At 36.3% G+C, this 22,726-nt stretch overlaps 2 protein-coding genes across 2 annotated transcripts; both read right to left on the reverse strand.

Moving 5' to 3' along the window:
• Positions 1-325: 325 nt before the first annotated feature.
• On the reverse strand, positions 326-1,742 carry LOC118031625 (uncharacterized). Its single transcript, XM_035036110.2, has one exon. The coding sequence runs from the start codon at positions 1,660-1,662 to the stop codon at positions 772-774; it is 891 nt and encodes a 296-aa protein (XP_034892001.1). The 5' UTR covers positions 1,663-1,742; the 3' UTR covers positions 326-771.
• Positions 1,743-7,525: 5,783 nt separating this feature from the next.
• On the reverse strand, positions 7,526-22,306 carry LOC118031634 (ABC transporter D family member 1). The gene is made up of 25 exons (XM_035036121.2): positions 21,906-22,306; positions 21,089-21,359; positions 19,764-19,988; positions 19,218-19,415; positions 18,615-19,069; positions 18,290-18,425; positions 18,120-18,198; positions 17,732-17,970; positions 17,296-17,600; positions 17,103-17,214; positions 16,864-17,001; positions 15,936-16,035; positions 15,746-15,854; positions 15,018-15,108; positions 14,602-14,726; positions 14,333-14,482; positions 14,075-14,147; positions 11,805-11,985; positions 11,574-11,732; positions 9,870-10,031; positions 9,531-9,767; positions 8,556-8,716; positions 8,391-8,443; positions 8,217-8,295; positions 7,526-8,038 (listed from the first exon to the last, which is right to left on the reverse strand). Exons 1-25 carry the CDS (start codon positions 21,965-21,967, stop codon positions 7,952-7,954), a joined length of 3,987 nt encoding a protein of 1,328 aa, XP_034892012.1. The 5' UTR covers positions 21,968-22,306; the 3' UTR covers positions 7,526-7,951.
• Between the last annotated feature and the right edge of the window lie 420 nt (positions 22,307-22,726).

A 22,726-nucleotide genomic window follows, 5' to 3' on the forward strand; every position in this document is an offset into this window, starting at 1 on the left:
AATACTTTCATTGTGAACTATATTATTTAGTGGGCACATGTGGTGCTTGGCCTGGACCAAGACTTAATTATCTTTGGGTCAGCATGGGGTAGAATCCAAAATAGCACAGAGTCATTGGTTGTACATGATTTAAAATGGACTCCAAATAATTTTAGGTCTCGTTAGTGTTAGGACCCAATTTTTTTATAAAAATAAAAGGTGAACTTGCAGTGTAGGCCCCACCGGACTAGTTAAAGAATAAAAAAATAAAAAAAATAAAAATTAAGCCTTTGTCAGTTGTATTTTCTCGGTCTCTTTCAATCAATGCTGTTCTTTGTTTCGAGCTGGTCTTTGGCTTTTTGCCTTGTCCCTTCTCCTCATCTTCCTTTCAGAACCAAACAGAAATTATTAGGATTATTGAATGTTTTGAAGTTATAAATATCCACCATTTTTAATTTTCTTGGTCAAAGTTTCTCAGTTAAGATACACCTTCTATACACACATAGAAATTATGCATCACAACATACAGCAGTTCCTGTACTGTAAAGTTAGCACTTACGTAAATACAAATTAATAGACCATAATTAAAGAGTTAATTACAAGAGCACAAGTGTTTTGAAGAGTCCAATAAATTTAATTTCAATATCTTGATCATCATGCATATACATACATTCATGACTACCATGCATGACAAAATCTCCACATGCCCAATCAAACAATCATGAAAAGCAAGTAAGAAGAAATGTCGACGCCAGCTAAGCAGTGGGTACTTAATTTGCCGACCATTGGTGCTTATAGTGCTTCCAAAGCAACCGCTAGGGCAAGAATTTCATAATCTTCACATCTGCACCCACTATCCTTGCAACAACCACATCCATCCCTCTTCCTCAACCTGCCATCTCTCCTGTTCTTCTTCTCCATCTCTGCCATTTCCGGAACTCTAGCTCTCATTGCTATTTGCACTGAAGGAGGCTTGACGTCGTCAGGAACACTACCCTTCTTTGGAACCAACATAACCCACCTTTCCATCTCCAAATTTGGTGATTCGAGAACTGTTTTCCATGGAACCTCAGCTCTACCTAGGAGTTGTGACCCTCCTATTTTAGCAAGGATTGGATTTGTGTTTCTCCATCTGAGCTCGAAAACTACAGTCTCTTGCTTTAGGTTGTTGATGGAGTCTTCAGTGCCTATACACTCCAATGAGAAGGACTCGTTCCAAAAGAGGTTGGACTTCGAGGAGATATCTCGGCTCTTCAGTTGGATTCTTTTGTTCTTTCCTGCAGAGAGATAGTATCTAACAAAAAGGCTCCCATGGGACTTGAGCTCTATATTTTTTGCTTGAAAGATTTCTATTTCAATGCCAAGACAAGTACTCGCGATACCTTCAGTAGCAGCACCCATTTTAAGAAAGAGAGAGGGTGAGTAATTGGTTATCTTGAGAAGAGAAGCTTTGGTTTGTTTTTGATTTATTTGGTGAGGGGAAGCTATGGGTGATGGAGTGGTATATATAGATGCATGCAAGGATATTGGAGGGACGGTGGCATTTGCTTTCGAGGAAGCTGCTTCCATGTATAAAAAAATGTGCAGTGCGGAGAATATAGCCCACCAAAACCCTAGTTGCAATATTTGCAAGGGAAATTTAATAATGTCATGAAATAAGAAGTGAATCACATGAGATTGCATTGAATTTAAAATAAGCTCTTGTGAATCATGAAAGGGTGGATATATATCTTAATTTGACCCTTCCAAGTACAAAGGTATTGGGTCACAGAAGTGTCAATGTATATGGCAAGAATATCAACAATATATGGCAACCAAATTGTAACAAAATATATTGTATTTATTGTATTTATTATAGACTACAAATCAGGGATTATAGACTACAAATTAGGGATTATTTACATGTATTTATAGGACTGAATTCTTCCTTTCAGGATCAATGAAAATACAGAGAACTTTACATTGAAATCTGATAATTGTGACATGGTATCAGAGCCGGTTATTCTCTAATCTAGATCTTTTGTTCTTTTCTTAAGTCTATAGACTGAATTCATCAGTATTTGGTGATATTTTTCTTGAGATTCCTAGGATGTCTGGAGAGGCTTTTCTTACTCGATTCAATGGCAAAAACTATGCCAGTTGGGAGTTTCAGTTTCGTATGTTTGTTAAAGGGAAGGAATTATGGGGGCATCTTGATGGATCTTCACCAGCACCAACCGAACCACAGGAGCTGGGTATATGGACTACCAAGGATGCGAAAATTGTCTCCTGGATACTGGGGTCTGTTGAACCCCATATTATCAACAATCTTCGATCGTTTAGCACAGGGAAGGAGATTTGGGACTATTTCAGACGCATTTATTCCCAGAACAATTCGGCTCAAAAATTTCAGGTCGAAATGGGTATTGCCAATTACAAACAAGGTAATCTTTCAATTGAACAATTCTATGCTGGATTTCTAAACCTATGGAGTGAATATACTGGCATAATTTACTCTAAAATACCGAAGGATAGTTTAGAAGCACTATACCTTGTTTATGCCGAGAGCCAGAGGGACCAGTTCTTGATGAAGCTCCGGCCAGAATTTGAGGCTGTGAGAGCTAGCTTGATCAACCGAAGTCCAGTACCCACCTTGGATGAATGTTTGGGGGAACTGTTACGGGAAGAACAACGACTCGCCACTCAACACGAGTTGACCCAGGACACTGTCACCGAGATAAATGTGGCTTACATGGCTCAAGGAAGGGGACGACAGAGGGGTGGGAGCGTGCAGTGTTTCAATTGCAAGGAGTTAGGGCACATTGCCAGAAATTACAGTAAGAAATTCTGCAATTATTGTAAGAAGAAGGGGCATGTAATCAGGGAGTGTCGTCTGCGACCACAGAATCGCCAAGGGTTTACTGTGCAGTTAAAATTGGGGGCTACTTCTATGGCTGCCGCAGCCATGTCCTCACCGTTGGCACCAGAATCTTCATCGTCGGTGAGCTCTTCGTCGGGCACGATCACTCCCGAGATGGTGCAGCAGATGATCATCTCTGCCTTCTCTGCACTTGAAATTTATGGTAATAAACTTAACATTTCTTTGGATTCGGCATATAATAAACCGTGGTTAATGGATTCGGCAGCGTCGAATCATATGACCAGCAGTAAAAATGGTTTGTGTAATGTGCGAAAATACATGGGTAATCAACATATACAGGTTGCAAATGGTGATAATCTGCCGATTTTATCAATTGGTAATTTGGGGTCTTATTTCAACAATATTTTTGTGTCACCGAAATTATCAACAAGTTTACTCTCTGTTGGTCAAATGGTAGAAAATAACTGTGAAATTCTCTTTAATCGTCATGGTTGTTGTGTGCAGGATCAAGTGTCGGGGAAGGTGATCGCGAAGGGGCCTAAAGTGGGACGTTTATTTCCAATACAATTTTCTATTCCTAGTATTAATTCTTGTGCTTATTCTACTGTCATTAATAATCCTCATTTTTGGCATAAGAAATTGGGACATCCCAATTCTAATGTATTGACTCATCTTATGAAACATGGATATTTGGGGAATAAAAATTCTTTTTCCACAGAATTTTTGAACTGTAGTTCTTGCAAATTGGGTAAAAGCAAAGCATTATCATTTCCTTCACATGGTAGTCGTGCTTCTAAATGTTTTGAAATTATTCATACTGATGTATGGGGTATAAGTCCTGTTATCTCTCATGCTCAGTATAAATATTTTGTCACGTTTATTGATGATTTCAGTCGTTTCACTTGGATATATTTTCTCCGATCTAAAGCTGATGTATTCTCAACATTTCAGACTTTCGTAGTATTTGTTGAAAATCAATTTTCTGCTCATATTAAAATACTTCGTTCTGACTCTGGGGGGGAATATGTGTCCAAAGAATTTCAAGAATATCTCAAAAACAAAGGGATTCTCTCTCAAAGATCTTGTCCTTACACTCCTCAACAAAATGGACTTGCTGAGCGTAATAATCGTCATCTTTTAGATGTTGTTCGCACTTTATTAATTGATTCTTCAGTACCTACTCGATTTTGGGTAGAAGCTCTATCCACAGCCGTTCATCTAATCAATCGTTTGCCTTCTCAAGTTCTAAACTTTGCATCTCCATACTCTATTTTATTTGGTGTTCTTCCTGAGTATGATTCTCTCCATGTTTTTGGGTGTGTTTGTTTTGTTCACTTACCATTTACTGAACGTAATAAACTCTCAGCCCAAGCTGCTCGTTGTGCTTTTCTATGATATAGTAATTCTCATAAAGGGTTTGTATGTTATGATGCAAATGCTCATAAAATTCGTATCTCTCGAAATGTGATTTTCTTTGAAAATCAGAATTTTTTCCCGTCTTGTCCTTCTACAGAATCCACTCCTATCCAACTTCCTACATTTGATGATGATAGTCCATCTTATATCTTTGAACGTTTTAAGCCAGGAATTGTATATCAAAGACGTCATCCACCATCCACTTTGCCCCTTCCGGACACGGAACCGACATCTGATCATTCCACTCAACTAAGACGATCAACTAGAGTTTCACGTGCCCCAAACATGTATGGATACTCAACAACCACTATTGATAGTACTTTTGTGCCTAAGACTTATGCGCAGGCTTGTACCCAAGAATGTTGGCAACAGGCCATGAAAGAGGAACTTCAGGCTCTTCAGGATAATCACACATGGGATATTGTTTCTTGTCCTACCAGTATTAAACCTATTGGCTGCAAATGGGTATACACTATTAAATTCCAACCTGATGGATCTGTGGAACGATATAAAGCACGGTTGGTGGCTCTTGGAAATTGTCAGGCATATGGTATTAATTATGAGGAGACTTTTGCACCTGTGGCTAAAATGACTACCATACGCACCATTATGGCAATTGCTGCTTCCAAGAGATGGCCACTTCGTCAAATGGATGTAAAAAATGCATTTTTACATGGAGATCTGAAAGAGAATATTTATATGACTCCTCCTCCTGGTATGTTTACTCACCCATCTGATAAAGTCTGCTGGTTGAAACGGTCCCTGTATGGTCTAAAACAGGCACCCCGGGCATGGTTTGAAAAATTTCGCACTACTCTTCTGAAACTTAAATTTATTCAGAGCCAATATAATTCCTCTCTGTTTCTTCAGCAAACTACTACTGGTATTGTTGCTCTTCTGGTATATGTGGATGATATTATCATTACAGGATCTGACATTCCACTCATTGAGGATTTACAGCGTTCTCTTAATAGTGAGTTTCATATGAAGGATCTGGGACATCTTCACTATTTCCTTGGTCTCCAGGTGCACTCTATGTCTAATGGGATTTCTCTACATCAGCACAAATACACCCAAGAGATTCTTCTCTTGGGCGGTCTTGAATCAGGGAATAGCGTTCTTACACGTCTTGAGCTTAATTTAAAGCTTTGTCAGAATGATGGTGACCTGTTACCTGATCCCTCCATATATCGGCAATTAGTGGGCAGTTTGAATTATCTAACCATTACTCGGCCAGATATTTCTTTTGCAGTACAACAAGTCAGTCAGTTTCTACAGGCTCCTCGTCAACCTCATTTAGCTGCTGTTCGAAGAATTCTTCGCTATCTTAAAGGCACATCTGGGCGAGGATTATTTTTTCCTGCTGATAATTCATTACAATTAACAGGTTATAGTGATGCAGATTGGGCAGGGTGCATGGATACACGTCGGTCTGTTACTGGGTAGTGTATGTTTCTTGGAAATACTTTAATTTCATGGAAAAGCAAAAAGCAAGACCGAATCTCAAAATCTTCCACAGAATCTGAGTATCGAGCTATGTCCTCCGCATGTTCTGAAATTGTGTGGCTCCAGGGTTTGCTACGTGAACTTGGTTTTCCTCAGCACACTCCTACACCTCTTCATGCTGATAACACAAGTGCTATTCAGATTGCTACTAATCCTGTGTTTCATGAACGCACCAAACATATTGAAGTCGATTGTCACTATATTCGTGAAGCTCTTGATCATAATATTCTTACACTACCTCATATTTCCACCGAGCATCAGACCGCTGATGTCTTTACGAAGGCCTTGTCTCGGCCTCGACATCAACTCATGATTGACAAATTGATGCTTCTTGATCGACCAGCATCAATTTGAGGGGGGATGTCAATGTATATGGCAAGAATATCAACAATATATGGCAACCAAATTGTAACAGAATATATTGTATTTATTGTATTTATTATAGACTACAAATCAGGGATTATAGACTACAAATTAGGGATTATTTACATGTATTTATAGGATTGAATTCTTCCTTTCAGGATCAATGAAAATACAGAGAACTTTACATTGAAATCTGATAATTATGACAAGAAGTTTTGTCATTCATAGATTAATTCTGTATATAGTTGGCAACTTGGCATGGAGAAAGACGAGACTATAAAATCTTTTTGATCCTTTTTTTTCCTAAGAAATAATTAGGACAATATACAAATCTAATTTTTTCCCCTTACATTGATAATTTTCCTTACAACACACGAGTGCTCAATTTCCAGTTATGAAAGAAGAAGAAGAAGACAAGTGTCAAACATCCAAAAATAATTTTTTTCTCTGTCGAGATCCTCTTCTTTGTTTACTGGATCTCTGGAAAACGATCCTACAAGACACTGAAAATTGCTACTATGTATAATTAGCAATTTAGCAAAGCAGTTTAAATAATATAATCTCAAGATTCTTGGATTTCACTTGACAACAAGTTGATTATCTTCAAATGCAAAATTAGGTAAAACTGGACCATTAATTGTCAGCACAAAATAAGAAGTGTAGAAAACTATCGAGATCTCAGGAATCTCTTTCTGACAGTACTTGTTGCCCGAGTTAAATACGAATCTTAAAACCTTAAGCTAAATCTTCTTTTGAGCTTATCAGACAGCAAAGGCGTTCGACTTTACAGCTCAGGAGGTCCAGCGAAGAAGATCGCATCCCTTGGATATCCTCAAAGGATATCCATTACTATGATAATATTCGATGTGTGCAAGAACTGTGAATTCTTCTTCTTAATTTCCACCCTCTACATAAAGAGAAAGTTCGATTCAATGGTGAAGAATGGCCCTTTGTGATTAACACGTTGGCAAGACACCAATGCCGTGAGCTTATCCACTGCCAACCCAATCCAAAAAACCTCCATGCGCGCGATGTTAGTCAGCTCAGTGATTTCTTGGCTGCCAAAAGCACGAGTAGTACCGCGTTTTAGTGCCCCATGATCCGCATTGATAATCCTGATTATTTTATTAAATAGATAAGCGAAGATGGATACGATATTTGCTGATGCTTATCAAGGTATCAACGTTGCTTGCCCATTCTAATCAAGGAAGCCGTACAAAAATTTATGTTTAGCAAAAATTTGGATTGTTTTTGTTTGTTTAGAATTAAATATTTTTTTTTTATTTTTATATATAAAAAATATTTTTAATATATTTCAAACAAAAAAACACAACTTTACCACATTCTTAACCTTCCTAAATTTAGTAAAAGTGAAACTGCAAAGACATAGGGTGGACATGAGACTGGTAAATTTTTTCCTGCGATTTCATTCCTGGGCCAACTTTAATAATTTAGGCATTCAATTCTTACAATATAAATGCGTAGCGATTTATCAATTAATAGCCCCAGAAATTAACTTGATAAACAGAAAAAAGGTCTGTACATGGAGATTTCTATATACTATACGATTTCAGACTTGATTTCTAACAGTTTCTCCAATAACCTTGTGTGATTGACTTCTCATTGTGGGCCCTGTTGACACTTTGAGCAGAATAACTACACCTGCCATATATGATCGAGATTATCAAATCTTTGAGGCAAAATAAAAACATGGCGTCTCCTCTTTGCCCGCTGACTGCCCAAATGACTTCGTTCCTCTACACCGTCTATGAGGTCTGAGCCCATCTCGCGTGCTCCAGTTACACAATGGCAGAGGCTATTGTCAACTCATTGCTTAATTGCACGAAGCTCCCAGTGGCCCTCGCCATCAATAAGCCGCAATTCCAGGGAGTGGAATGGTATGAGAGCAGGACGCTGTCACACATGAGAGCATAATCAGTGAAGGAAAAGCAGTCGTCTGATTAGTAGAATACAGTCACGGTAGCTAGCTAGGGTGCTTAACTGATAACTCGCAAAAAAAACAGAAACAGTGCTCTCGAGCAGATCAATTATACAGTAAATAGTTACCACCAATTATCAAAGCACCACTTACCTGAGAGGAGGTAATAAATGTGATGCCCATGTCACTAGCAAGCCTATAAAGTTGCTCCTCAACATCAACACTTGTTGCACTGCCACCAAAAGCACATAAAAAATAAATTAAATACTACAAGGTAACTGGCAATATTTCTTTAAAGCTTAACAAACGCCAAGTTTGATGACATACTTGGTGCACTCATCAAGGATGGCAAATTTAGGCTTGTGAAAGAATAGGCGGGCCTAGAAAGAAAAGAAAAAAAATAAATTGTGTCAAACAGTTAAAGATCCAGTAGAACAATCCTGAGATCTGTTATTCAAACAAACTAAATTTGAACTTCATTAGCTTCCTCACCATGCCTAATCTCTGCTGTTCTCCAAGAGACAGAGTGTCTTCCCAATTCATATTTGCATCCCAGCCACCTTCTCTCTCCAAGAGATAATTTAGCCGAACATTCTCCAGAATATTTTTCAAACATGAGTCCAGCATGTTTGTTATTTCGGTGGATAGCTTACCTGCGATTTTGCACAATTATAATCCCCCAGGAATACAATTGATTACCAATGTCAGAAATCCAGAAAATTTAAATAATTGTTAATTTGTTACAATAGATCTTGAATGAAATCAAACTCTTTCTGCTGTAAAGCTATTGGAAAACCAGTAGAAAATCTAAATTCACTTAATTCTGCCGTTCAACTTTAATCACTGTCTAGATGTCATCAGATGAATATAGCAGGGAGCCGTAGAGAAACAAAGAGCTTTAGATCAATATCTCAAAAATTCCACACATAATTTTCAGTGCAAGGATTCAGAAACAGTTGCATTCACTATATACAATTATACCTTCAAATGCAGGATAGCTTAGGATGTATTCCCTCTCAATCTTTTAAGCAAATTTATAGTCTGGAACGAGTGAACTGTCAAGACTTCGCATAATTTCATGGTCAGCCAGTAGCGGCCAAAATAGAAAATAAGAGCAAATGAAAAAAAAAATGTTTTTAATAAAGGGGCCTTTCCTTTAGATATTTCAAGTAGAGTTTCAAAAGTTGATATTGGAACATCTATTTCTGTCCTTTTCCATTCTTTGGGAATATAAATAAAACTTAAAAATTCATCCTTCATAATAAATTGGATAGTTAAAATTGAGACAGGGGTGCCTATATATACTCAAATGTAATGCTATAGCCACTAGCCATCCATGAAATGGATTCGAAAGAGGTGGACAACAGATGCAATGCTACATATTCAACTTAACATGTACATACAGGAGACATGAAAATAGAAACTAGAGAGCAAAACAAGGAAAAGGAATTTGTGCAAGTATGTTACCTTTTTCATACAACTCTAGTGTCATGACTTCTGCTTCATCACGAGAGAGAGGATAGATAATTTGATCTCTCAAGGTTCCCAAGCATGTATATGGTCGTTGAGGAACATAGAAGACAGCACAACCTGATCCAGTCTCTTTACTAATATGTTGAGATGGTTTAGCAATCCTTCCACTGGCAATGGGCCAAAGACCTCTGAGGACTCTAAAAACAGAACTTTTCCCACTCCCGTTTGGACCTTAATAGTTTGACATGCATATCAGGTGTGCAATTGAAATAACAATAGCCTGTTTGATAACATAACAGTATAACAAGGTACATAAGAAATCACTTCACTAACCAGTAAGAAGCAGACTTTTTCTTCGTTCTATGTCAAATGTCAACTGCCTCGCCAACAATTTCTGTGCTGGAGTAATGATATCGACCTCCATAAAGGAAATGGCATCCTTGGAGTAAAGTTCACTGTTCTTAGATGGAGATAGTTTACTATTCAAAGAATCCCCTGGGCAGGCAAAAACTTTATAAGGAAACTATAAGAGTAAATGTAGACCTTTTAAGAAATAGAACCAAACAGAAACCTAGCAATGGTAATGGACTCTTCGCACCGGCAATAGTTATTTGCATAATATAGAGAGAAAAATAAGCTTGGTATAACAAGAACCGTCATATTGGAAGAACTGAGAGAGAGAGATCCAAATGCTTTCTGATGAGACATTACATTTTACAAACAAATCCCAGCTCCATCCCACAGTATCCAGATTTATCTTCTTCAGAGACACTTAAAAGAACTTTGATTTGCTTAACTCTCTCCAGCATTGCATTGAAGAGGAAATGATCTCAAACATGTTTGTTTCTTCTCCTTTAAGGTTTAGGCTTCTAGATTGCTACCATTGGTGACTACTACTGGCCATTTATGAAATATGAACAACAACAATTCTTAACAGCAATTACTTTTTTAGTGACCACCATCTATATGGAAATGTCCCCGTGCAGGCTTGAACTCTGGCAAGAATTATCCTTCTAGATATGAACGTGATATTCACTAAAACCAGACCATCACCTGGGAAGCACACAGGTATACATCTCAAAGACATAATGTAGATCTCTAGAACTTTAAGCACTTAGTACTGCTTGAAGTCCCCGAGAAAGATAAGCTAGATAAAACTAATTGTTGCTGTTGCAGCACTTATAGTGTGCTTGCATAAGCCCAAACCTTTGGGAAGGGAAAAAAGGATTGAAGTACATGTGCAAATACATTAATGTTACATGCTATTCTATATATATTAGAAGTCAAGTGACATTAAGATACTTTTGAAATCAGCAGTACAAGTACCAAATTAAACCATTCAACCCTTTCATAAGGCATCTCTTACACACACCCATGTTTTCATCGGTGGCAGGACCAGAAAATCTCACTAAATCAGCTTCTTCTATGAAAAAACAAGCATATTTGGGGAGATTTTAAATGAAGGAAAGTAGAATTGCCAAGAGGCTGGAATGGTAGACTCCAAGCAATATTTTATTTGATTTCTTTGGGAACGTCACATTCCCTGGGCACAAGAAATATTGTCTAGAATTGGTGCATTGTAGCAAATTAATTTTCCCAGGAATATAAGGTTATAGATAATAAATGTTACCTTATTCCTATATAATTTTTCCCTATTTTTGTTGCTCAACTTCAAGTCTTTCTTCCCCAGTTCGCCAATGTCGTTGAGAGTTATTAATTGAGTCTATTTTAACAATATCGCTTATTCATACAATAGTGTTTTACTTGTTTCCAGGGATAAAATTATATGTTAAACCTTTTTCCCTCAGCAAACAAGTCATGCATTTTCATTTAATACTGTCAATTATTTTTGTTATCTTTGTAGCTCAACTCTGAGGGTGTTCTTTCCACAGTTTGTCATGCTGTCTGTAACATGCAGTTTAGTTTTGTTAACTTGCTTGTAGAATAACATCAGAACAAACTTTTCATCTCTCTTCTTCTGCACCAAAGGCACATGAAATAAGAGTGCTATAGATAGTTAAATAAATAAGGATGTACCAGACTGAGCAGCATCCAGAAGCTCTTCAAGCTCAAAAATTCTATTTATACTGCCAGAAAGCTCAGCAAACTTCTTGTGCAATTCAAGGATGTCTCCAAAGGCTAAAAAGCTTTGAGAGACAACAGATGCTAAGAACCGCAATGCATGTGCCAGTTCGCCTGAAAAAAACTAGCTAGCATAAGAGAATGAGTGAGAGATGCAACTTAAGTTGAGCATTCTACTGATCTCACCTTGAGTTGAGGTCATGGCTCGATCTCCCTTGTGTTCCATGGCATACAACAAGCTCAAACCCCAAGTTACATTATGTGGGAGTTGCTTTGTCACAAAATCATCGAGTATGCCATATGACCATTTCTTTTTCAAAAGCAACATGGAATGGTCAAGAAGTTCCCTGAATCTTGACTCAATCATCTGCTCAATTGAAAAAAACGCAAACAATATGAATTATGGAGGGGAAAAAAATATAAAGAGAGAAGGATTTTCCACGCTGCATTGCAACAATAAAGTTAGGTGATACAGAAATGCAATTTATATGGAAGACACGAAAACAAATTTACAATAAAAAATCAACTTCTCTGGATGCAAAGATAGAGGGCAGAAATCAACAGCACCATTTTAACATGCATGGTACAAACGGTAAATCAGTTGCTACCTCCATGAAGAGTTTCAAAGCTTAGACATATTAACCATCCTTTGTGTTTATAAGGATAAAAAATAGACTGGGTAAGGGTGCTAGACAGATAACCACATTAAAAGATCATACACGTGTATCCATGTCCATTTGAGATACAACTTTTGCATGTCAGGTTAAATGAAGATGATGTAATACATGCAAAAAACAAAGGCTTTTCAGAAAAGACACCGAGGTGATGCACCCAAATACAGAGACAAGTTTTTTAAAAAGAAATCCCTGTAGGCCAAAAGTATATATTGCTACTCTAATAATCAATTCAAGAGAATAAGAATTTATCTCCCCCCTAAAAGTTGTTCTATCACAATCCTTCCAAATAACAGAAAAAATGGTTTTTTTGATAATCTCTTTCTCTACTCACCCCTCAATTGACCTAATTGACACCCATAGCAGCACATCAGTCTCAAACTTATAAAATTTTGACTATATACCCAAAAATAAAAAGAACAAAAGAAAAGAAAAGAAAAGGGTGTAGGTTTTGACACTAACTAGCCACTTAAATTTCGGCAATCTGTAAAGTTAAACCTATTTTCCATAATAAATTAGCCTGTGAAAGTAAATTTCAGGAAACTAGCGGACACTTAACACAAGCAAGATGACAATCGATAATATGTTGATCAGGCTTCAAAATGTTATGTAGTGTCAAAAACGACACCAGGGACCCTGCTATATTAGCATGTATCAGCAAATAACCTGAGTACTTCACTTTTGAGAAATAAATGACAAGCAAGTCCTATATCTTTTTATACGACCCTAAAGTTTAACTTTCAATTTTTCTTCCAAATGAGTTAACCTTTTATTATATTTCCTATGAAACCCCAAAAATAAATTGTTTACCTTTTCTAGAATACTCTATAACATGTATGTAATTTTTTGCTAATAAAATATTTTTCAGCTTTTCAGCCAAAAATAAATGTAATGATTAAAGCCTTGTGGATTATGAGGATTATGATGTGATTGTTGTTTTATTCTTGCTATGATCATTTTAAACTATAAAAAGTTTAGAGTACCTCATTATACCAATGAAATCTTACTTTTTTATTTTTCAAAAAAAATATTTACAAATATGAAAGAAATTTGTTTTCAATTTTTTATAATTACAGTTTCATTTGAGTTTGCCCAAGATCTGCAATGATGATATGATAGAAGAATTGTATTCCAATTATAAATTAATATATAATTAAAAAATTACAAACTTAAAAAAAAATCTCATAAAAGATTCTTGAACCAAAGAAAAAAGAAAGAAAGAAAAGAAAAACAGCTAGAATGGCCATTTTTTACAATATATGAAAAGGATCATATAGGTAGTATAATCAAATATGAACTTCATTAAAAAAGAAATATAAAAGTGAACTCATTGGCATTTAAAAGATACAATATAACTTTTTAATCTTTTACTTTATTAAAGGAACCTTTCCGTACTTTTTCCCACTAGATTAGCATACATATTTTATTTGTCCCATTACAATGATTCAAGAAGCAGCTAAACAAAAGGTACACATTCATACTAAGTAGTTTGAATAATATCTATTAGTTTTGGATCAACCATACCTCCAGTATTATGAGGCAGTATTTACCAAAAAACAAGGATGTACCCCCCCTTGCACATTGAATCCAAAATAAAAATTGCCAGTATTCTATCTATCATTATAGACTTTGATGACTTGACCTTTGAACCACACTTTCAATTTATAGTGCATTATGCATATGTAAAGACTAAAGCCCAAACCATAGAGAAATATTACTCTAAAGCACCAATTGACATTTAAACATATGAAGCAGTACACTGACAAAATAAAAGCAGCTTACAGCTTTTTCTCGTTTTCCACCTCCAAAGAAAGCAACAGATTCAGCATGTGTGCGCAGTCTCTCATGCATGAACCTGAAGTATTCATTGACAATGTAAGGACAGTTTTTTCACACAAAAAAAAAAATGCAGCACCAATCATGGCTGTCCTTAGTATCTTCCATATTCAGATATACTTAGATATCTTTTTCGAAGGGAATGGACATGTAAAAAATACTTCAAGATCAAATGTGCAAGGCAGAAACAAGATCTGAGATTACCTAAAGGTTCCTTCAAGCTGTTGCTCTTCACTAGCAAGATCACCAAAATCAGGAGTAACAGCCCTCAGAAAACCCAAACCAAGCAACATATAAGTATACAATATGGCAACTCCCCTCCGACCTGTTAAGAGCTTCATTCTCCAGGTGAACCTTACAAATTCAATGGAATAATTATTTTAAAGAGGGAGGAAGGTTTTGTGGAGGGGATCGAGAACTTATGGAAGTATGAAAGTACAAATAAATCAAATAAAGCCTACACAGGTACTCACCACAGGATATCTACTAATGGCTTCACCATTCCAGTTACCAGTCCAGACAAGTCGGTGGTTAACTTTTCCAGATCATGTGTTATTCTCTGATCTGCATCAATATTTTTGCTAGACATGTGGAAAACCTACATGTATATTTGACATGAATTAAAACTGTTAATATTAGATGCAACAAACAGCACACGAGAAATAGACATGAGCTTCAACAAATGGAAAACCATTCTGAAAAACACGAGAAAATTGCAGCATGTAACTTGCATAAACAAAATGTTCCATTCAACACTGACAGCTGGCTAATTATACAAGTAATTAACTTATTCTACAATGCGTTCCGAGCACACAAGCTCAGTACACTTCTGCATTCAAATAAAGGGCCAACAAGAAGGAACTAATTTAAGTATATGGGATCCGATTACCTTGTAAAATGCATTGTTTCTCAAATAGTTCTTTAGTAGATGTTGAGTCAAACGAATCCTCCATCCAAGCGCCAGCCGAGTTGTTAAGTGTCTGTGGAACAAGAGATAATTTATAACAAAAGTGTAGATTACACCACTAAGCATGCACCAAAAAGATAAGATAAGTTCACACCATTCAACCCATCACACCATAATCAAGCCTAATAATATTGGAGTATTCTAAAATGCAGCGGCAAAAAATGTTTTCTGATAGCATCAAAATATGAAACTTTCAACCATGAATTTGGGATGAAAGATTTAAAATGACGCAAGTGCTTTGTAAACCACCCCCAAACTGATTCTTTCCCTTATAGAAAGATGAATGCAAGACAAGAACTCCCCCGGAGGTCACCCATCCTAGCTCTTGTCTAAGCACATTTAACTGGACATTAATATATCATGAGCAAAGGAAAAGGGAAAAAAGACATCAGGGTCGTTCAACTTTACTGTTTTTTACTCTCTGTCCAGTAATGACAGGGCCACTCACACTGGCCATGCTGAGTGATAAGAAAACCATGAAGTATAAACATTTGTTTCCATGTGAAAGGTGAAAAAATTAGAGTAACAACCAAAGACTTGCAAATTGCAAGGATCAAATAGTCTAAAAAAATCTAAAAGGCAGCACCCAAAATACTAGATCAATGGTTTTGTTTGACTTTCTATGCAAGTCAATTAATCATCATCAATACCTCAAAGAAGGTGCAATAAAAGACGACGCAGCACTTTGAAGAACACTAACACCTATTAATCGAACAAAAGATGCTTTGTCCTGCTCCAAAACAAACTTTACAGTTGTACCTGCGAAAATTAATGCATTCAATAACAAGAATGTTATCCCACAGAACACTAAATGCATAAAACCAAATTGGATATTAGTACCATTCAATGAGGCAATCCGATCTGAGACAAATGTTCTTGAGATAACAAGGAAAGCAACTGCTAATAAGTGTGCCCCTTGTTTGTCAAGTATGGTTGGTACCTGAAACATTGTTAATAAAAAGATATGTAAGGAACTAAAAGTTAAAACAAACAGGAGACAGATAAAAGTTTTACAAGACACTTCAGATTCACTGCAGGTCTTAAAAAATAATAGCGCACACCAGCAAAGGTCCATGCAAGTGTGGCAGTTTGTCACAATTCATAGTCCAGCACACATATAGGTATCATATGTGGTGCATGGGAGGAAGAGAAAACAATACAAAACAATGATTACAGCATAACAATGGCTAAAATATGGATGAAATTGAAGTTGGAGCAGGAGAATAAGGAAGGTTTAGGTTCCATAAAGCAACCTCTAAATTTCAACTTTACAAAGAAAAGCATACAACAATTCAATTACCAGCGCAATATTAACAACCTGAATCTTCTCTTCAACTAATCAAACCAATTTTCTACCTCACATTCAGTTTAAAATCACCCTAACAAAAAATGAAAGAACTTAACAATGAGAGACTAAATCATCAATAAATAAAGTTTTCAGATTAAATTGTAATTGTCTCTGTATTGAAACATCATTGCTTACCACCGACTATAGCTTTGAGGGAATTAATCGAAACTGAATTTAGAGCCAAATTGATTTTATGAATAACTAAATTGATCATTTAAGGAATAAGTTGTTGAAATATCCAAAGTTAAGGGAATAAAGTGAATTTTGCCCAAAATGGACGTTGCAAATGATGCACCACCCAAGGAAGGCACTCTTCAGTTTAAGATGTTGCAAGACAAGTTTGAAATAGTGACAACTAAGTTAACAAATCTTCAAGCCATTAGCATGTATCATTACACCACTGATTTTGAATGGACTCACCAATATTTTAAACATGGCAGCTACTCTCAGTGGCAATGCCCTTGGAGCCCTTTGAAGTGGTGGAACAATGGGCAATAGAACATTATGGTCTCCGTTGGGTGATGCTGCTATCACTTCTGAAATATACGAGTGTGTGGCCTGGATAAATGCCGCCAATGAGTTCTAAATGAAGTAAAATAAATCCAATGGGGCACTATAAATATATGTCCACAATAAAAACATGAGAGCATTAATAAGACCTTATCACTTGTGGAAAATGCCTTTTGAACTATCATGGCATCATTTTTTCGTTCTGTCTCAAAATCCCCTGTGAGATCACCCCCAGCTTCAGTCAGGGCTGGAGAATCCTTCCTGAAGTTCAAAGGGTTTCAATTAACGCATCGATGTTTCACATGTGCAAACAAAAAAAAATTACCAACTTGAAGTACTAACCCTTTGTAATTAACAAGCCAGCCTCCTTCACCATCCAAGGACAAAACCACATCATGAAATGCAACTAGAGCTGGACGGTGAGATATGGTTATGCAAGATGTTCCCATAGCTTGTACTTGAGCACAAAAACGTTCCTCCATATCAGTAGTCACAGCACTAGTGCACTCATCAAGAATTGCAAATTTTGGCTTATGGTAGAACAGCCTGGCCATCCCTAACCTTTGTTGCTCCCCCAGTGACAGTTCCTCACCCCAATTAACCTCCTTCTCAGGTGGATAACGGTCTAATAGATACTCAAGGTCGACCTAGAATATGAACACAGAAACATCAATTACGCAAAAAGCATTTACAAAATTTCAATACAACTACAAAAATGTTAAATAGTTGATCATGAAAGCAAATTTCAGGAACAAAGAAGGGAAAAAATGAGAATTACATTTTTTAACAGCTCCACCATTCCGCTATGGGTCAGTGGTTCAATCTCTTGGTCTGCAGTAAGAGGATAAATTAATTGATCACGGAGTGTGCCTACAGCAGTATATGGTCTTTGTGGAACATAGAAGATCTCCTTGTTAAGATCAGAACCGACTCCTGGTTTCACAATATGGCCAGAAACCAATGGCCATAGGCCACCTAGAACTCGGAAAAGTGAGCTCTTCCCACTACCATTTGGACCTTCAAGAGAAAATGACAATATACTTTATATAGCAGCATAAAAACAACAAACCAAGGAGAGCAATGATCAAAGAGCAAGGAAACGGAGTAACAATATCCATCAAAAAACATTGCAGGAATGAGATGCTCTCTCAAGTTCAAAGGGATACCTGTAATCAATAGATTAGATCCTGAATCAACTTTAAGAGTCAGGTCTTGAACCAAAACATTGCCACTTGGGGTGACAACCTGGAAAGCATTATTGGTATTAGAACATGGAATCTTAACCAATATAGAGTAACAGTGTCTGCAATCATCATGATCAATAAATTACATGTACCTTGACACCAAAAAACTCAACATAATTAGCTTCACTGAAGTAGTTCCTACTTCCACTTCTTTGCAGTGATGATTTATCATCATTGCTCAGCTCTCTCGATACGGCTATTAATTCATGAATGCGGTCAGCATAACCACTGTGATAAAGCACAAATAAATTTGTCATTGCAGATATACATGCTTGAAGCTTTTGCAGGGGAAGTAGTCAAAGAATTGGTAGGCAGGGCTTTTTTTAAAAAGAATAAAGTTGAAGAAATTATAATATTAATGCAAAAAAAAGGTCTCGTTTTAGTCCATGACTAAAAGCATCATAATGTTACATATACCTGAGACGATTCAGTCGTCTTGAACTTATAGAAAGAGTTCCCAGGGACTGAAATAGTGATATTATCACGCTGGTATGGTATCTTAAATTGCTCAACATTTCTGCCCTTCCCAAAGTTGAAGCGTCAGGTCTAAGTTGGCCAGCAAAGAAAGGCTCAATAATCAAAATAACAGCTACAGTAGCACCAAAATACTTCAATAAAAAGTCCTGAATCATTCCAAACCACCAATGGTCATGTAAGACAGTTCTCATGTGTCCAATCAGGGTCTTAAACTTCTGCTGAATATGAAATTCTTCTCTATTTTCTCCGCCATAAAATGCTATGCTTTCAGCATGGGTCCTCAAACGGGAATGTAGCTGCCTATATTCACCTTCTAACTGCTGTTCTTTAGACATTAGCTTCCCAAAAGCAGGAGAGAAGTTTCTAATCAAGGTTCCCGCTCCCAATACATAGGCCTGGATATCACAAGTAAAGTAGCGAACTATAAGACATCAATCTTATTAACGTGAGAAGGCCATCATCAACAGTCATGCAAGAAAATGTCTTCATAAAATCTAATAATCTGTAATGCAAAATATTAGAAAAAAAAAGTCAAATAATTACCACCATCCAAAACAAATACTTAGGGCTGGCATATGAACAAAGGCGCCAAGTATAAAGCAGACCATCAGTAACTGCAGTCAAATCATCAAGGACAAGTTCACTCAATTCTGAACAGAACCTCGGTACATCACTTGCAATTCGTTGTTCGGGGTTAGTAATCCGACCATCAACATGTGATATTTTATAGTATGCCATGTTCTGAAACAGAAAGATAAGCTTAATGAACAACTGAGAAAACAATGTTCAAAACTAAGCAAAGTTCAAAATATAGTCATTAGGCAACATCTCATCAAAGATTGCCTTTGACCACATCAAAGAGTACATTGCAAGCGGCATCTTACTTTATCAGTAAATGAATTTCAAAATTTCCATATTCAATCCTAAATTGCAAGTGCCCATCATGAATGATAGAACCCCCCCCCCCCCCCCCCGCGGGGGGGGGGGGGGGTGGGGCTATCACAGCAACTTCAAGAGGAGACTAGCAGAGAGAGATAATTGTACATGCCAGAGAAAAGTTAATCCTGCCCTAAAAGGAGATCATTTTACCTCAAAATAATGTGCATGGATAACTTTCGTCAGTATTTTTCGGAAACAGAGACTTAAGGTCCCAGTTACATACTTCGAAGTGGAATTAATGGTGGATAGAAGGAAACACAATAAGATATTTTCAGATATCAGCCGGAAAAATAATGGTACACGTTTGAGAAAAGCAGCACGGAATAAAAAGCCCTGCACTTTCGCTAATCTGTTGCTCAAAGTAGTTTTCAAGACCTGCACAAATGATGTAAACACATGCTTAGATAATGCCACAAAGAGCATTATTGTTCATGAAAATACTGCCAAGCTAAACTGAAAGGGTGATAGCATGTGTTTGGGGAAAACGGGTGCTTGAATTAATGAATAAATATTCTATATCAAATAAACCCACAAAAGATCCATTTTGCAATCCATTTTTTTTTTTTTTTCATTTCATTGTTGAATAATGGGTACTTAGTTGCAATTTGGGAGACAGCATGAAGATGATCTTAGAAGGCAACTGTTACAGTGCCAGATTTTACTGTAATAGTTGGCTTGATGACACCCTGCAGCTGCAAGTTCAAAACACAGTAACAACAGAGTGCACCAGACATCTAGAGTATGTCATAAATCCTAATTCCATCTTGTGTTACTGTTAGCATTATACTGTTAAGAAATCCTTGTTCTTGACTAAAATCATCCAAAAATCCAACATTTTACAAAGAGATTTATCAGGAATATAACAGGTTCCACATAAAGAGGTACAAAGTTGTTCTAGTGATTCTATAAATGAAATAAATCGAGTTAGTGCCATTATCAACAGATTAAATAAAATAACAACCCCTCTTCATCTAAATAAAGACATTGAGAAATGTTATTGGGAGATCATATCAACAGGAAACTGACCAAGAACACCAGTTTGCTGCTACTCATCACCATCATCTATATTCAGTTGTGACACCTGGTCAATTTCTTTCCCATAACCTAGCTCATTTCTGACGAGTAAGATAGTGATACTATGTCCCAGGAGCAATTTGGTTACCACACATCTAATGCTACTCTGTTTCAATGCTTCCAATCATATTCTTATACATAAGCGAGTTGCATTTGAAACTTTTTTTAGATTTTTGTTGCTAGATAAACTGGAAATAAAATTTATAGTGAATATAAATCACAAAAAGTAAACCGGTGTTATATATACACTGTGAAACTAGAAGAAATCCATGCAGATATATTGCTTTCTCATACAGATTTGGCAGCAGATTTAGACACCCTTGGGGATGGGGAACTTAAAAAGATATGGATATTGATTGATTTAATAATTATATTTGAGTATGCAGAAAAGAAAAACTTACTGCTATGGCAATCATAGCCAAAAGGTCCTTGGCACCTGTTTTACCCATATGAGACAGAAGAACTGAAGCTAGAATTTGCAGTGCCTTTAATCCTCCTTTCTTTTGTACAGTTTTCTTGCCATTAGTAACCAGCTTATCTGATATCTTTTTATCATCTTTGATCCCATTCGAATAAAGAAAAGAATCAGATTTCTTAGACCGAATCCGTGACTGCACATACACAGCAGTCCCACCAGCAGCTAAGATACCAGCCGCGAAAAGTAGAGATTTCCTGCATGGACAAAAAAAGTTACCTGAATGAAGCTTCATTGCTAAAAAAGTTCTTCATTAAACCGTATCAAGAGCAACAGCATGTATGAACAGTTCCAGAATGGGTTTATGATTTTTCTGACCATCTTTCTTTCCAAGTTATTTTATCTTTTAAGCAGGCAACTTCTCACACCGGCCTTCGAAATTGTAAATAACACCCCCCCCCTCCCCCAACCTTCAAAGGAAAACAACATGGCTTCACAAGATTTATCAATTATCAATTAATTAAATTATAACTAAGGATCAGAAATGTAAAATCATCCTCAATTAAAAAATAAATTACTGTTTATCAAAAAACAAGCCGAAATAATACAATAACTGCTTAACTAAAAAATCTACCTACCACAAAATCTTCCCTCCAAATATGATGAAACCGAAACTATAAACTCTATTTGATTATCTAATTTAAGCTACAAATATTATTGATTAATAAAAAAATTTTAAAAGAATCTAAATAATCTCTACTCTGTTCAAGAATCCGAATAAATGGATGGAATAAAATGAGTACCTTCTAGAGGCCAAAAGGCCTCGACCATGCTCGGTTAATTGCAAAAGTTGAAGAGAAGGCATGGCTGAGACCAATCAAGCAGCAGCAGCTGGACACGTGTCGCTAAAAAAGACACGGATCATTCATTTCATTTCTTCAATTTTTTCTTATATCAAATAATTGCTGTTGTTGATCGAGAATGAAAACCTGGAATTTTGATTTGTGTTCAGCGAACACTGAAAATAAATGGAGGACGAGTAGGAAGCGAGAAGGGGAGAGAGACGGAGACAGAGACAAGATTGAGGATTATTGAAGGAGTGAGGAGTAGTTTCCGGGATTAAAACTTTTTGTCGTTGTTGTTGTTGTTGTTGTTATTAGGTTTTTACTATTTGTTTGTTTCGTGACTTTCCTCTGCATATAGTCAAGATTATTTTTCTAAGAAAAAAATTAACCACTTGAGGAATTCTCGGATCAATTCTTAGTCAGCGAAAATCATATCCATAGATGAATGAGAAATCTTCTCCATGATATTGTCTTATGTTAAGTCAAATTCATATCATAGTTTTAAAATTAAATTCAAATAAAATATAAACCACCTAGTCAGCCGAATATAGAATTAAACTAGTTTGAAAAAGTATAGTAATGGTTATTTTTTAAAGTGTTTTTTTATTTTAAAATATATTAAAAATATTTTTTTAATATTAACATGTAAAAACAATAATATTTTTTTTATACAGAACAAAAACACTTTAAACAATATACTCCCTTCTTGTATTGAAATGATGACTGGAAATTGGAAATAAAAGAAATATATATTTTAATATTTTTATTTGGGTTTTTGT

The sequence above is a fragment of the Populus alba genome, chromosome 5 (assembly GCF_005239225.2).
Source record: "Populus alba chromosome 5, ASM523922v2, whole genome shotgun sequence".
Lineage (NCBI taxonomy): Eukaryota > Viridiplantae > Streptophyta > Magnoliopsida > Malpighiales > Salicaceae > Populus > Populus alba.

Coding starts and splice junctions, on each gene's coding strand:
- LOC118031625 (XM_035036110.2), bottom strand. CDS start 1,662: ATGCAATCTCATGTGATTCACTTCTTATTTCATGACATTATTAAATTT.
- LOC118031634 (XM_035036121.2), bottom strand. CDS start 21,967: ATGCCTTCTCTTCAACTTTTGCAATTAACCGAGCATGGTCGAGGCCTT. Junction 21,360..21,905: donor GGCCTTTTGGCCTCTAGAAG/GTACTCATTTTA, acceptor TTGTCCATGCAG/GAAATCTCTACTTTTCGCGG. Junction 8,039..8,216: donor CATTTATTACCTCCTCTCAG/GTAAGTGGTGCT, acceptor CATGTGTGACAG/CGTCCTGCTCTCATACCATT.